Source organism: Epinephelus fuscoguttatus, linkage group LG5, assembly GCF_011397635.1.
Source record: "Epinephelus fuscoguttatus linkage group LG5, E.fuscoguttatus.final_Chr_v1".
NCBI classification, from domain to species: Eukaryota; Metazoa; Chordata; class Actinopteri; order Perciformes; family Serranidae; genus Epinephelus; species Epinephelus fuscoguttatus.
In genome coordinates this window covers 12,538,624-12,554,530 of record NC_064756.1, presented here as the reverse complement: position 1 = coordinate 12,554,530, position 15,907 = coordinate 12,538,624, and the positions used below count along the sequence as shown (strand labels likewise).

Here is a 15,907-nt window from a genome sequence, read left to right as displayed (position 1 = left end):
GTTAGCATTTAGCTTTAACCTAAGCACAGCCTCACATAGCAGCTAGCATGTCTGTACACTCTTAGTCTTGTTAAGATGTAATCTGCAGTGTTTCTTGTTTAATCTCTAAATTCATATCATTTAAAGGTTATGTTTGTTTTAGCAGAAGCTATAGTTTATCTTTATACAGGCATGACGGGCAAAACAAACTACTTCCTCCTGTTGCCTTCGTCCCTTCATCCTCCCATCACTTCCTCCTCCTCTCCTTGAGCAGCCGCTGTGGCATGTCTGGACAGGACAATGGGAGAGCAGGATTGAGCCAGAGAGAGGGAGCAGTAATATCAGGTGACATTTGGGAGTGTACTGTAAATCTCTCCCTCAGGGTCACCTCCTCCCTCCTCCATCAGATTGTCCGTCTGACAGCTCCAACCAGGGCTGCGCCCAGCCTCTGAAATTACACCCACCAACAGATCAGATCCTTGTTATTAGATCTTCCGTCCAATTAACTGTTGTTGGAGTGACAATATTTGCTTTTATGGCTTCCTTTGAAGTGAACGCTGCTCTAATTATAGGCCGAAGCCCTGTGTGCAGAACAGTTATCAGGGTTATATTGATCCCTCTGGCTGTCTTTTGCAGCCATAAGTCATTTTGCAGGCCTCATGACTCTAAAAACGTCCGCTTGGGGAATAATACTTAGCCAAATCATTTTATAACAGACAATGTAGATCAAATTCAAAGAGCTTTGAAATTGTTAGATGTTAGTTCCAGTCTCACATTTTTGGCTCTTCAGTCCTCTCTGGACACCTGCATTTATGATAATCATCTGAAACCCATTTCTTTCTTCTTTTTATCATAATAAAATCTATTTCACGTCTGGAGAAACGCTCAAACTCAGATAAAACGTGCCCATATTTTAAAAGACACTCATCCAGCCGCCTTGCCATTTCGATGGTCACATACACGCGTGTCCTCATAATTTACCTTTACATAATGAAAACCTTAGTCAGAGTTATAAAAGTACATCAGCGCATGTGCTGAAACATTTAGCTTTCGTCTTCTATTCACTGTGGGGTTGAGCGGTTCATAACAACCATCTTGAACTCCTATCAAGGAATGGAAAAGGGTTTTTAAATAAGAAGGGCCCTTTTATTTTTAAAGCAGTTTTTAGGCCAGAGAGAGCATAAGACTGGAGAGGGGACACAGAATCCAAATACAACCCATTACACATAATCCTTTCAAACAAAGACCCTTGTAAATGGAGGTGTGTAACATTTCCCCTTTGGCGAGGTGGTAGAGAGGGCACAAGGGCGCACAAGGAACCGGAGCAGGCCCGGCAAGGCTAATCAGAGGCCAGTCTTTATCTGCACGGCTCCCTCCGCCCTACTGGATGTTTCCCAGGAAAGACGGTGTTGAAATGTAAACCACTAAATCCAGAGCAGCGGCATCAGGACTGAGTGAGCGAGTCAGAGAAAAAGCGAGAGCAAGAGGGAAGAAAAAGGAAGGAGAGAGTGAAAGGTGATCGACTGACTGAACTGAACCTCGGCTCCTGCCACAGAGAGGGCTTTCATGGCCTAGACTGTTCCCATAGCCCCGACTCCCGAGCGCAGAAAATGGATCTACTCCGGCTCGATAGCCGAGTTCTTTGTCCGGAGGCAGTGTGGCTGAATAGTTCTTATGACTGCTCGCATAGTCGCTAATAAACCCCAAGAGCACGGTGGTCTGTACAGTCCCACAGCACAGTTGTGACAATGATGTATAGTTCAGTCTGAACAGAAGAGGAACTTCACACAGCAAAGATGTAAAGCTGTAGAAATACATAATTTATCATCCTCGTTTAAAAACAGACATGATTTGTGATTCTTCCGAGCAGAAGAAGGTGTCTGCTTGCGTCCTTGATTTACTGATAGCAGTCTGCCTTTTGATGAGCACAGTGCTGTGAAGAAAGAAATAATAAAAGTCCTGAAAAGTTTTGAGGAATACTGCAGACAGAGATGTTGTAGCATTTGGTGTAGCTTTTGTGTGATCAAAGTCTAAACAAACGGATGAAGTTTAAATGTGATGTTGCAGAAACACTTACAGGTGTGTTTCCAGGCCTGACAATTATCTTGAGTTTCAGAAAGACTAATGCTGCGTTCCAAATCGCATACTTTTTCTTTTTGCTTTCAGTATGTATTGCAGCTGCCCTCACATTAGTATGTACTATCGCATGGAGTATGCATGGTACTTTAATGGTATAATAGTGTGTCTTGAACTTAGACCCTTTTGCTCTCATATATCCAAAGTAGTCCTTGGCGCGAACTTTAAAGTAAACAGGAAATGTGTGTGATTTGGAGCACAGCAGATCTTAACATTATCACTAAACATTACTGTGGAGAGACAACAAAATGTAATTTGCCAAGTTCACCAGAGACCCACAGAGCCATGCTGTTGTTACTTTACCATATATGCAATTTAAAGTTACAACAGCATAAATTGTAGATGGAAATGAGTTTCTTCCATAGGGTGGCTGGGTTCAGCCTTAGAGATACAGTAAGGAGCTTGGGAATCCGGAGGGCGCTTGGAGTAAAGCCGCTGCTCCTTTGTGTCGAAAGGGGTCAGTTGAGGTGGTTCAGGCATCTGATCAGGATGCCTCCTGTGCGCCTCCTGTTAGAGGTGTTCTGGGCACGTCCCACTGGAGGGAGGCCCCAGGGCAGACCCAGAACATGCTGGAGGGATTACATATCTCATCTGGTCTGGCCGAGATGGAAAGTGTTGCTGGGGAGATGGTCATCTTGGGTGCTTTGCTTGGCCTGCTGCCCCGCGACCCGGCTCCAGTTAAGTGGATGAAAATGGATGGATGGCTGATTTATAGATTATAGTCATTTCGGCTTCTGTCAGTGAGCGGCCATTTGTCTGCGGCTCAGTCCATGTGACGCATCTTCATGGCAAGCATGCTGGCTCGTACTGGTATTTTTTGTACACTGCATTTGACATACTATGTATTGGGTAGGGATGCACAATATTGGAGTTTTTGCCGATATCCAATATGCTGATATGTAACAACTCATTTGGCAGATAACTGACATCGATATATCCACTTAGTTTGGCAGGTATCTAGTCAGGTTTTGACCTGATGGTGGCGCTAGATGAAAAGTCAGAGGATTGTCAGAGTTATTACAGTTCATCCTGCCGGGGACATGATTGTCTGGATTAAATTTTGTGGCAATCCATCCAAAAGTTTTTTAAATATGTCACAAACGTGAACTGCATGGTGGCGCTAGGGGAAATGTTGGGGTATCATTAGGGTTCATCCTCTGGGGACCATGAATGTCAAAATAGCGTGGAAATCCAAACAATATATGTCAGGAATTCCAATCTCTCAGCATCATGTCAGCATCACTCATCACAGCGTCACTCCTGTTATGTTGCTAAAAATCATATGTTTGCATAAGTATTTCTTAAGGAAAAATTAGACCCAAATTATAGACGTTTCTCAGACTTTGAACACATTACGTTGCATAAACCTGATTGTGTATTTTAATTAATTTTTTGCGTGTTTAGGTGGGGAACGTTTCCTTACATTAAGAGGTTGGTTTACTGGTTTATCCTCAATAGCATTGCAGGTTTTTCTTCTTTTGTAAAGCCACTTACTCAACAAAGAGCCTCCCTGTGTGTTGTTTGTCATCACCCTTGTCTTGCTTGCTTTCTGGGCCTGTCTTAAGTATTGTTTGTAGAAAAAGCTTCCTGAACTTCAAAGGGAGTAATTACAGAGGCAGTGAGCCGAAGGTTTGCCTCCAGGTTTGACAGAGGGAACCACTTTTCACACCTTGACATGTTTCGAATGGTTACAAGCAGCAGCTGAACAGCTTCTGAAGCAGCCAGGAACGCGTTTTGAAATGTGTGATCATAAACTCTTAAGTGACTCGGAGCTCTGCGCGTTTGTCGGCATGAATATTGTTTCATGCACATACAGAGAATGTAACACTACAGAAGCTCAAGTTACTGCAAGCAGCAGTTTGTTCCCATTTTAAATGTACAAATGTGGCGTACTGCTGCTCCCTCTAACTTGCAAGTGGGTGTAATTGGCCTATAAAAGCAACCAATTAAATCATGAAAGAACAGAACGCGGCCAAGCCCAAGGGACTGGGATCAATGGCTCTTAGAAAACAGCCGGTTTTAGCAAAGCCTTCTGATTGGTTAAAGATACTTTCCAGCAGTGCTGATTTGTGCTCTAATGGCAGAACACAGTTTTTTTTTTTTACTTGTATTCTGCTGTTGGGGCACTAAAAGTGTAAAAGTGCTTGCTACACTCACTTTCAGCGAGCCAGGACAGAAATGTATGGGTTTTTGTAGAAAAGCTGCACTACTCCAGAGGTTGCTCTTTACTCTGAAAATGCATGTTAGACTGGTGATCAAAATCCTATCTGTTTAAGTGATACCCATATTAAAAATTCCCCCACCCCACCCCAAAAGAGGGAACACTGTTTTATGTAACTGATCTTAGAAGAATGTGGGTCATCAGAAACTTCACTCCCACTCTAAGAAAATTTCTTTCTAGGCGGTAACTGAGATGTTTGATAAATTCAACCAGCAGTCGCTGCAGGCTGGGCAGCAATTTTGAACCATCTCCACTGAATTCTCGTCCCCAGTGGTGTCATTACCAAGGTCCAGAGCTGTTAGCCAGCCACATAGGTCTTCATTTGACTGATACCCATCGCCCACCACCCTTCAAGTAAATAAATTATTGTGTGCATGCTGTGTATGTTCTGCTGCGAGAGATAAAGCTCTGTTTACTTGAAAGATATTATTTTAATTTCGAAATGCGAGTGCAGTTGTAGTAAAATATGAGGACATGTTGCAGCAGGGCCTTTTATGTTTCATTATGAATGCCTAATGTTAAAATGATAGCAAAAAGAATTGGCAAATCTTGACCTTTTCATCTTACCTAACTCAGGTAGCCAAAGAATCTGCACGTGTCTCTGTTTCTGTGTGAGAGAGCAAGGCAGTGTCATACAAACATGTTACTGAAACTGAGTTATGGTGTTCAGCCTTTTACTATCAGTTCCCAGTAAACAAAGATGGCCCAGACAAAGGTCTGGATGTGCAGACGAAATACTGCGTGTTTATAAAGAGACAACTGCTGAAGGGTGGGAACTAAGGATGTTGTGAGGCATGACTGCCTCTGCAAGCACTGGTAACTGAACTTCATTTCTCCATCTTTTGGCTGACCAGCTGGGGATCCATTTGCAAATGTTCACCTGAATATTGCAACAAAACAACAAACACTGCTTTTTGTGAGTTCATCTTTAAACTGCCACTCATCATGATAATGCAAGTACTTCCTTTCAAAGAGCAGTTAACTTTGAATTGCTACGAATATTAGGACATTGGAAATAAAAATTTAAAAAGATAGAAGGCAGCAAAATGTTGCACAGCATAGTTTTTTTCTGTTCATTTGACTTAGGCACTGTGAAAATGTATGTAGGCACTGGGCCCAAGTCTTATAATGGTCAGGGAAACCCTGTTATTTATTCAGGCATCATGTTGGCCAAGATGGTGGTGATGTTCTTATGTGAACAAACAGATGAAAATACAAGGGCAACAGGAAATGACCTTGATCATTTTTGCTAACCTTGATAAGTCGATAGTATAATTGGCAGGCCTAGCTTCTTTTGTGATCAGACAGAGCAAACGGTAATGGCTTTAGTTATTTAGTAGGGTTTACAGGTTTAGTTTTGTTATTAAAGCAGGTGGCATTAGTGGAAAAGCCAAGAGTTATGTGATATGAAATGAGCTTCCGGGGGTGTCGGTTGATAGCGGATAGAGGAGGCGCCCCATGTCCAAAGGCCTCGTTCTTGCCACATTGGCCCGGGCTCGATTCTGGCTAGTGGCCCTTTGCTCTGCCCCCTTCACACTTAGCTGTCCTATCAATTAAAGGCAAAACACCCCAAAAATAATCCTTAAAATGAGTTTCCATTTCTCAGCGTAACGTTCAAATCACAGACCGTCTGATCTGTATTGAGAGAATAACTATTTCAGACCAGAAGAGGCCATGGAAGTCGAGCTAAAGAAGAGGATCTGAGATTTGAACGTTCCCACACCAGCTTGAAGAGATGGGGCAGGGAGAGAGAATGAATGGTGCACTTTACTTCCCCAACAAGCACTCTTGAGCGAGGTACTCCATTGCCAAATAGCTCCAGTGGGGCTGCTCAGTGGCCAAACTGCAAAGCAGAGTTTGGCTAAAAATGTGCATAGTTAATCAGCAATTTATCTGAGGATACAGTTGTTGAGAAAGATCCACTGTTATTTTAAGTACTTTGTTCGCTATGTGTCTTTTAACACCTGTCCAAACTCCGCTGGCCAAGTTGGCTGACGCTCCAGGCCCTGAGATGACTGTAATGGGTAGAAGCCTTGTTCCTCAATGGCCGTGTCAGTGCCATTATGAATGGAAATGGAAACTCTTAAATACGAGATGACTCACACGGCAAAGCCTCTGTCCTAAGGCTCTGCTAACAATGGACACAAAGAACAGTCTATGTTTAGTTTGGCTCTGTGTTTCCTCGGTGCATCGCCAAGAGTGGGTGTATAGGTCTGCCCACTGTAATGCTGTCAACTCGTACAGTATCTGCACTGCGGAGGTACTTCTGCTGTAAACAGAAAGTGGCTGGAACTACTTTTCACCAAAGTAGTTCCAGTTAGGAGTGGGGACAGTGAGGGGACACTGGTGTTTTTGGACAAAACACATTGCAGTTGAATTATTAAATGTAATTTTAAATAAAATAAAATTCTATTCCATTGCATTGTTTTGGAGGTAGAATGCTCAAGACCTGGGTAAAGAAATTAATTTCCATGGATGATTATGAATTTTGGGTGAACCGACCCTTTAAATGCAAATGAAAAATGTGTGCAAGGGACTGTTTGTTATTAATGAGGGAGGAGGGGTGTGTAAAACATCAAGTCATTCTAGTATTTTGTATTTTTTGTATTGATTATTCTTGAATCATAGAACCTGTTTGTGGATTTGAAAGATATGTTTTCTTTAAAAATCACCAAAACGACTTCATTTTTAAGAGTCTCAAATTTCTGGCGGTCCTTGAACACATCATGCGCAATTGAACACTTCAGTCAGGAATCCAAATCTGAGTTTGAAATTGGGATATGTCATCAAATTCACTTTACTCTACGATATTACACCACAAAAATATCGTAATACTTTGCTGTATCGATTTTTTTTTTCCCCCTACACCTACCTGTTAGCTCATTGCATTGGCTCCAATACACACAGTTGGTGTGAATATAAAAAAAATATGTTTAAATATGGGGGAAGGAGGGTAATGCATTTCCCCCTAGTCACTCATGGAGGCTCAAGGAAAAATATTTGTAGCTTCAGATATGGTTAATAAAAAAATTTAATAATTAAAATAAAATAAAATGGTATAAAAGCCATCCCCCTCCTCTGATAAATATAGTACAGTCCCTAACACAGTCACAAGCAACCCGCTGTCCAGGTTTTTATGGTCATAGTAGTATACAGGGTTTCTGCACACGTTGCTGTGATTTATACTGTTTAACCTCTGTGCACTGCTCCATTATTAATCTGTTTGCTGCATCTTTTTCGTTAGCTTTCACGCTCACCTCTTCACAGCTTGCTGATCGTACCCTGTCAGTCTGGTTTGTCTGACCTCCTTGTGTGTATCTACACAAGCAGCTCCTCAGATCAGATACTCCTCCACAGTGTTGTTATGACTCTGAGGTTATCTGCGCATTCCTCTCAAACTCCCCTGGGATGTGGGCTGAGAGAAGACTCACTCCTCGCCGCTTATTGTTGCACCTCTCTTCATGTACTGTCGGTCGCCGTGTGAGACCCAGGTGCTGACACCCCGAGCTGTTGATGATGAGAAGCCGGCGAGGGCGCCATTGTTTACCTGACTAACCTCTTTCATGCTCACGCCTCCTTTTCCATCCCTAACTTTCTCTCTTTCTCTCCCCTCCTCCTCTTGTCTGCCTCTCTCATCACTCCTGTCATGTTAACTTTGCTTGTTTAACACGCTAACCTGTGGCAGGCGAGGCTGCAGACATCAGATCCCCCTGTGGACACACACAGTCAGGAAATTACATCCATTAGAGAAAGTGCCGGTGACGCTACAGACAGTGTACAGAGAGTTCAAACCAGTAGCTGAGCCCACAGCCCTGTCTGCTCGCACGCTGTGAAAATCAACCAAGTAAACAAATGTCATGTCAGAGCATGTGTGTACGTGTACACTTTTTTCAGTGTTGTTTTTTTGCTGCACACTGCTCGAGTGTTTGGGAAGATAACTGCCCTTCAGTCCTTGAGGCTGCTCTGCGACTGACCTCTGACCTTTGTGTGGAGTTGGAAAACTAAAAGGGGATATTCATGTAAGGATTAGTGAGATATCTCATTCACATGTAATTACTCTCAATCATGACGAACCCTAATCAAGAATAATTTTAGATTAAAGCTGCGCTGACCATTTTTTTTTAATCAGCAAAGGGTCAGTTAAAACTGTGTGTTATGTGAAAGGGGCCCCTCGTAATGACAACCCACAGTTATCACCTGACTTGGCAGTTCTCCTCAGTATTTTAGGGTGCTTTCACACCTGCCCTGTTTGGTTCAGTTCAGTCAAACTCGGGCTTGTTTGCCCCTTAAGTGCGGTTCATTTGGGCAGGTGTGAACACAGCAATCACACTCAGGTGCGCACCAAACAACAGGACTGAGACCTTCTTGAAGAGGTGGTCTCAGTCCAGTTACAAACAAGCTCTGGTGCGGTTTATTTGTGGTGAGAACATGTTCCGACCTGGATGTGAATCAACTGTTTGGGTTAAACATGAGCATGTTACAGTCCTGGAGGATTATTAATGTGCACCTCCTCCTGTACTGCCTTAATATGCACATTCAGCACATCCAATGCATCAAAACATTGTTTTCTAGTTGGAGCCGCGCCTCGTTTTCAAACTGTATGGTTTGACTAAAATGAACAATGACAGCAATATAGTCCACGATGACCAGCGCTAAAATCAGCCTGCGTAGTTGACCCTCCATTGTGACATTAGAGTGTCACATTTATCTTGCAAGTGTACTCTACTTCAATGTCTGCTTTACTTCCTGGATTTTTCCCACATGGAAATTCTGACCAATCAAGAGCGGCTGTCTCGCACAGGCATGTGATCTGGTAACAAACTTAGTCCCTGATTTGACTCTGACACAAATAATGGCGCTTTATGCTTTAAATACTTCTGTTCTTGTTAATGTGGTGAGGCTGGTAGGTTTTTAAAGCTGCAAAACAAATCATTAGTAATCCATTTCTCTGTTTTGTGCCTCCTCATCTGCTCTTTTCTCCGCCCTCCTACGTGTGACCCATAAATCAATCTCAGCGCGCCGTCTTGAAGGATGCCTCAATTCCTAAAATGCCTCTAAAGGAGGGAGGAGGGAGGAAAGCTGAGAATGCACAGGTGAATCTTTTGTGGAAGTCTTTGCAGTACCCGTGACTCTTAAAAGAGGCGTAACATACAGCTGATGATGCAGCTCGTCATATTCAATAGACCTTACTTTAAAATGAAGGCTCTGACGCATGGATGTTTCATTTTGTTAACTGTCTGTTACCTTGACTCCTCTCTCCTTGTGTTTCCCCCTTGTCTCCTCCACTAAGACTAAGTTGGGAGGAGAGGAGGCGAGGAAAGGAATCAAGGATGTTCAAAGTGAGAAATGAGAAGAGAGGAAAGCATTCCAGCCTTTGCTTTGGATGCCAGCCGTTCTTACTGCACATAAATGGAAACCGAGCTGGCTGAATGCTGACATGACTGTAGTCTTAGACTTTTTTATTATTATATGGATACGAATGAATTAAATTTCCTTACAGTGCCAGCTCTCTGAAGATGGATTTAAGTGCAACTTGATCAGCTAGCTTCAATATCCTTCGTATTAACGCCTATTAATGCAGCTTGAGCTGTTCATAAGATTTTGGACTCCACTTTAAAGGGGCCATTGAATGCCATAGACGTCAACAGTGGTCACAGCAGAAGTGTTCTGCAGCCCTTTCATTAGGTCTATCATTTATGGTTGGGAATCATCCCTTTCATGTGGCTGCCTTGTTCCCAGGGATCCAGGATCCAGGGGCCTTGTGGTTGTGGCGTGTTAGAGACCCCTGTATGCTGGTATCATCTTGTAGCCAAGGGGCAGGGAGCGACTGGTGGGTAAGAAGAGATGATAATCCCTTCTCTGGTGCTCTCATGCGAGGCGCTTCACTGCAGGCCGGGCAAAACCTGCGCTCACTTTCTACCTGCTGAGCCAGTTTCAGGATGGCAGCCGCAGACTCCCCCGGTGTGTGTGCGTGTTTGACTGCCCGTACCTTTCTGTGCGTCCATGCGTTCAGAATCGCTGTGTGAAACTCTTTGCGTCTCCATTCATGCGTGCCTGTGCAGACATGCTTGTGTTTGAGCGAGCGTGTGTGTGTTTGAGTGTGTGTGCGTTGGAGGTGACCCATGCAGGAAAGAGGGGGTGGGGGAGAGCGCCTATTTACATTGGCAGCTACACAAGGGGAAATGAACTGACTTCAAAGCGGGCGTGCAGCTGAATTGTAAAGCGAGCGAGGGAGTCCTCCACGCATGAGCTGGCAGACAGGCTCTCAAAACACAGACAGACATTCCCAGGGCTCACTCGCCGGCTGCGCAGTCATATTTGCTCTACAGCACTAGTCACAGTCTGGTGTAATGAGAGTGTGTGTATGAGTGTGTGTGAGCTCAGTACCACCCCTATAAAACACTATAAAATGTCCGTTGTACCTTTTTAGTTTTGTTAAAGGCAGAAACAGAAAGATTTTGAGAACTTCACAGCTGTGTTTTACTACATGCAGTCTGTTGGATCATAACACCATCTGAGGCCTGCTGGAGGTGTCCACAAAGCTTGTTTCTCTGGCTCTGAGCCTGTTACACTTCTGGGTGTAGGGTGCAGGTCTTTAAGGGTCTTGACAAACCAAGCCGACGGTCGGCTGTTGGCCAGTTTTGGGCCGTAGGTCAGAGTTGCCCTAGTTTTTGTGGTTTGTCCTGCACGTTGGCACCAGTTGGCCCTTGTCGCCTGTTTTTTGGCCAGTTAAGCATGTTGAATCGGCATTTGAGCTTTCAGAACCTGTCTGTGGATGACCGTTCAGCTCTGTGCAGGAGAAGTGAAACAGAAGTGAGGAAAGTAAACAAACAGCTAGAGTCAAGAGAGAGAGAGATCTAAACAGACTTGTGATATTAGGTAAGATTATGTTTTCAGCTACTGAGTCTTTAGCATAATCGGTTCGCAGTGGTTAGTGCTATTGTTTGCTGTGGCACGATAAATATAATTTGGTCTTTCAACATTGGGTTGTGTCGTTAATGTGCCAACTGGCTCACTGATACATCTTGAATCCGTCCTGTTGGTCGTCTACTTTCCCTTTTGAATGACGAATACAGACTACCACCACCTACCAGTACATGTATGGAGAGTTACTTCCTGTCACACAGGTGCCGAAAGTATGTGCTAGTTGGCCATTTGCTGTAGTCTTTACAGTGCGTTCAAGTGCAACTTTTTGGCTGAGATACTGGCAACATGCGGAGACGCAACAGTTGATGTGTCTTGGCCTTAATGATTGGATATAACTGAGTTTGGCCATCTAATGATTAGTGGTTCGATCCCCGCGTCCTCCAGTCTGCATGTCAATGTATCCTGGGGTGGGATACTGAACCCCAAATTGCTCCTGATGGCTGTTCCATCGGTGTGTGAGAGAATGTTAATGGTAAGTGAGTAGCAGGTTGCATCGTGTATGGTAGCCTTGGCCAGCAGTGTGTAAATGTGTGTGAATGGGTGCATGTGACATGTAGTATAAAGGACTTTGAGTAGTTGGAAGACTAGAAAGGTGCTACAAGTGCAGTCCATTTACAGTTTAAAATTTGGGAATTTCCTTACAGTTCCACTTTAAAGTGGAACTGTAAGGAATCCAATGTTGTTCACAATAAAATAATTCGATTCACACAGGGAATTTTTTTGTACTTTGAATGTAAATAAGGTGCCAGAGTGCATAAAAAGAATTGAATTATTGCCACGAGAGGATCCCCCAGACCCCCTGATAAAGGTCGAAGCTAAGCCCCAAATGTCCTCAAATCCTAGACCCGCCCCTGCACACACCTGACCTGTGCAGGGCTGCTGTGCCTGAATTTGCCTCTTTGCAAATCCAAACACTGAAAGGTTGAAAACAGGCAATTCATGTATTATATATACTGTTTAATATTATTAATGATCGTTTATTAAGTTGCCCCTTGTATCCTGTCTTTTCTCAAAAGTGGCTCCAGGGCAATACAAGTTGAGAATGCCTGGACTACACACATCAAATTGGGCATCCAGATGTCAAAAATAAATCCATCCTTATTAGTCTCAGAAGCAGCAACTTGTATCTAAATCTATCTATATATCTAAAAACTAGATCTCATCTTAATTTAGGATAAAAAAAAATTATTTTCTTTAAAGGCTTTCTTAAATTAGCCCCTCTTCTACCTCAGAGTGCTCTATAATGTAAAACCACTGCAGTGACTTCAGCTTAAATGTTCCAGAAAAGCTGCACTCTTCCTGTTAGAATGAGGTGAGATGATGGAAAATGGAAAACTAGTTCATCCCAGTGCCCAGCCAGAGCTTTTCCCTTCCCAGAGACAGATGTGCATCGGACACACACACACACACACACACACACACACACACACAAGCTCTAAGACTTTCTGCTTTTTGTTTGTGTGTGACAGGGATGCTGCAGAGACGGCCAACCATAGAGGACTTTGTTGATGCGCTCGTGTCAGAGCTCAACCCAAACTTTGAGACCTTCATCATGGACTCTGAAAGCTGAAAGATGCCTGTGGTACCATGGAAACAGACTTGAACCCACACAAGTCAAAGAGACAATACACTAATGATGCATGGGCCAAGAGGTGAAAGACGTGGCATCAGGGTGCACGCTCTTACTAAGCATCTTTACTTTTTCTAGAAATGATATATTGCTGGTTGCTCTTGAAGTTACATTGACTTATTTTTATATATTTGGCTAATTCTGCTGTAATTTAAGGATAATATGGAAAGAAGTGAAGACTTTCCACCAACCGCTAAAAGCTCCTGATTATCTCTGAATATTGATTATTCCAGATTATGGTTTGTCCCATTCATAGACACTTTGCCAACACTCTAGACTCCTGTTGTGTCATCATTAATGGGCTGAGCCGAGCCACATACTGTTGGTTCAACATCATAAAACAATTTTGAGTTTATACGTTTGCTTTTTCACCTTTTTTGTTGCACTGATTGTTGTTAAAATGAACAGAAAATGTTCTCTGTAATGTAACATACTCATATAAATGTCACCAAGTTCCTATTTATGTGGTTCTCATTGTGCTTTTATTATCATTAATTCCTCATCTAGTATCCCCTCATTAAATGTCAGTTTTCAGCTCCCATACGAGCAGCACATTGTTTTTTCCTGATCAAATCAGCGTGAGGAAGACTACTTAATCTGCTCTTCCTGTCATGTGGTCATTGTTTAGGCTCTAAATTAATGCCGCTCCATCTGTTTTGTCTGTCTGGAGTTTTGAGGGGGGAGGAGGAGGAGGAGTGTTTGGTGCGCTGGAGGTCAGAGAGAGAAAATCAACACTTTGTGTTAGGCATTTTCAGAGACATTAGAAAGTTGTGGACATTTTAAACAGGATTGTCTGAGCCAAGAACTTTTTACTCTGCACTGCGTTAAAGTCTCTCAAACATCACTTTGAAGCAGAGCCTCTTGCAGTTTGGTCTCTGAAGAACTTTTTCCACAGACGTTCCAGAACAGTCTCTTCAACAAAGCGGCTGTTTGCATCTGTTTCGACAGATTCAGCCAGTAATTATCAGCTGAGCTGGGACTGCAGCTGCTGCCTGTAACAATGTCCTTGCTTGCCTCGCTCAGATATGAGACCCGAGGCAGGCAGCGAGAAGCAGCTTTTCATGGTTATTGAAGGTGCGAACACGCCATCAATGAGAGAGACTGAGTGAGCTGGGTGGCTCTGGCCACACAGCAACTTGACTTATCGTCTGGATGTGACCGTCATTTTAGACTTAACTTCACCCTCAACTACATCCTCCAAAATGATCATTAACTTTAACCAGCACCGCTAAACGAGTTTAAAAATCTGTTTAAATAACCACTGAGCATCATAACCTTGATAAGATAGGATTTATTGTAGGATCGTTGTATCAGACTTCATCAGTTTTGGCAAGGTTTAATTAGTAATGAACTGGCATCTGAGTGTGTCTTCTGTGGCTCTGGAGGAGCTTTGTAAAGTTTGGAAAAACCCAATGATGTCATCAATTTGGGCTTAGAGACAACAGACATTTACGGTAAGCCTGTATTACAGAGAGGGTCTGATGTCAAGACACTGAGTTCTAGAGCTGCAGTTAACGGTTGTTAAAGATCTTCTTGAATATGTGTTTCAGAATAATAAATTGTTTTGTCTATAAAATGTGGAAAATAGGGGGAAATTCTTAAAGTCTACATAATGCTTGTGTTGTCTGATCCCCGAAATTTTCTGTTGATTGATTTATGCTCTGAAGTTGGATTATGGGAAGGATTCAGAGTTTTTGAGGCTTAAACGAAACTAGAGACAAAGAGCCTGTTTACACCTGGTATTAACATGTGTTTCAGTGATACGAACATACATCGCCATTCACAAATGTGTCTCATGCCTGCAGCTGATCACTTGCGTTCAGGTTTCATCATTACCTACATCACTTACACGAGGTCAAAGAGCCCTGCATGCAGTTTTTATGTCCACACTCTCACTAGCATGCTCGCTAGTCACATTAGCATAGTGGTTCCCAGCTGGTAGGTTGTGGGTCCATTCTGACGTGTCATGTTTGTAAAAAAACACACTTTAATTTTGAAGTTCAGTTAATTTACAACACAAGCTTTTATTTTGGAGTGCTATTTCCTGCTGTAGAGTGAGTGAATAACGGACAGCTACTTAACAAAGACAGCAAACTAGCTTGATGACACGGCCAAATGCAAGTATGACACTGAATATACTGAACATTGTGGACCTTGAACTAATGGCTAAGGAGCAATCTGGGCTCTGTGGCTGAACCAGTTGGGAACCATTGTATTAGCGGTTGTGTCAGAACATAATGCTGTCAGCAGAATTCAGCATGTCCACTTCCATATGGCAAAACGATGGATGGACACGGATCATTTCGTCCAACTCTTTGTAAAATGGTTAAGTTACAGAGTGTTAGTGTGGTGTCACCTAAACAATCACGATGTCTTGCCTTGATGACGTCGTCCTTGTCAGAGATACATCAGCAAACACAATACAAAAGCTATGTGATCAAATACGTCCCAGACCACCTCAGTAAGTGGTTTGAGTGATCAGATCATATTGTGTCTTGGTGGTTGTTTACACTTTGAGGCATTCGCACCAGGGCAGGTCGGGGGACTCTGTTTGTTTGGGCGGGGAATGCCGAAAAAGTTCACACCTTCATTTGGTTCGGTTCACTTTTACACTGCACTTTTTAAAGCGGACCAAACCGCCTGGACAACGTCACGCAGTTGTAACAGCTGATTGTTTGGGGGCGGTATTGCCCGAGATGACCACTGACCAGGAGGAAAAAAAAGCATGAGGAAGAAGAAAACAGGCCAGGACCAAAAATGTAAATCCATCCCCTTCAGCCGGCTTGGTCACCTCAAAAACAATGGACCAACACCAAATTTATTCAGTCTTGGGGTTTCTGCTTTTACTTTGGTGTTCAAACTAAATTGTTTTTTCACAAGAAGCTGCCCAGTGTGTTGCCCTGTGTCACTTCCTCTCTTCGGTTCACTTCCTCTCTTTGGTTCGCTGGATAGTCCACTTGCATTTCCCACTGCAAGCAAACAGCACCAGGGTTCACTTGCAAGTGAACTGAGAC

At 43.2% G+C, this 15,907-nt stretch overlaps 1 protein-coding gene across 1 annotated transcript in view; it reads left to right on the top strand.

The window, feature by feature from the left end:
* Nucleotides 1-13,356, top strand: part of mipepb (mitochondrial intermediate peptidase b) — a 37,679-nt gene extending 24,323 nt beyond the window's left edge. Inside the window, exon 19 of the mRNA XM_049577300.1 lies at nt 12,733-13,356. Coding sequence (XP_049433257.1) covers nt 12,733-12,833 — 101 coding nt within the window. The 3' untranslated portion in view covers nt 12,834-13,356. The remainder of the gene's footprint in view (nt 1-12,732) is intronic.
* The last annotated feature ends 2,551 nt before the right edge of the window (nt 13,357-15,907 follow it).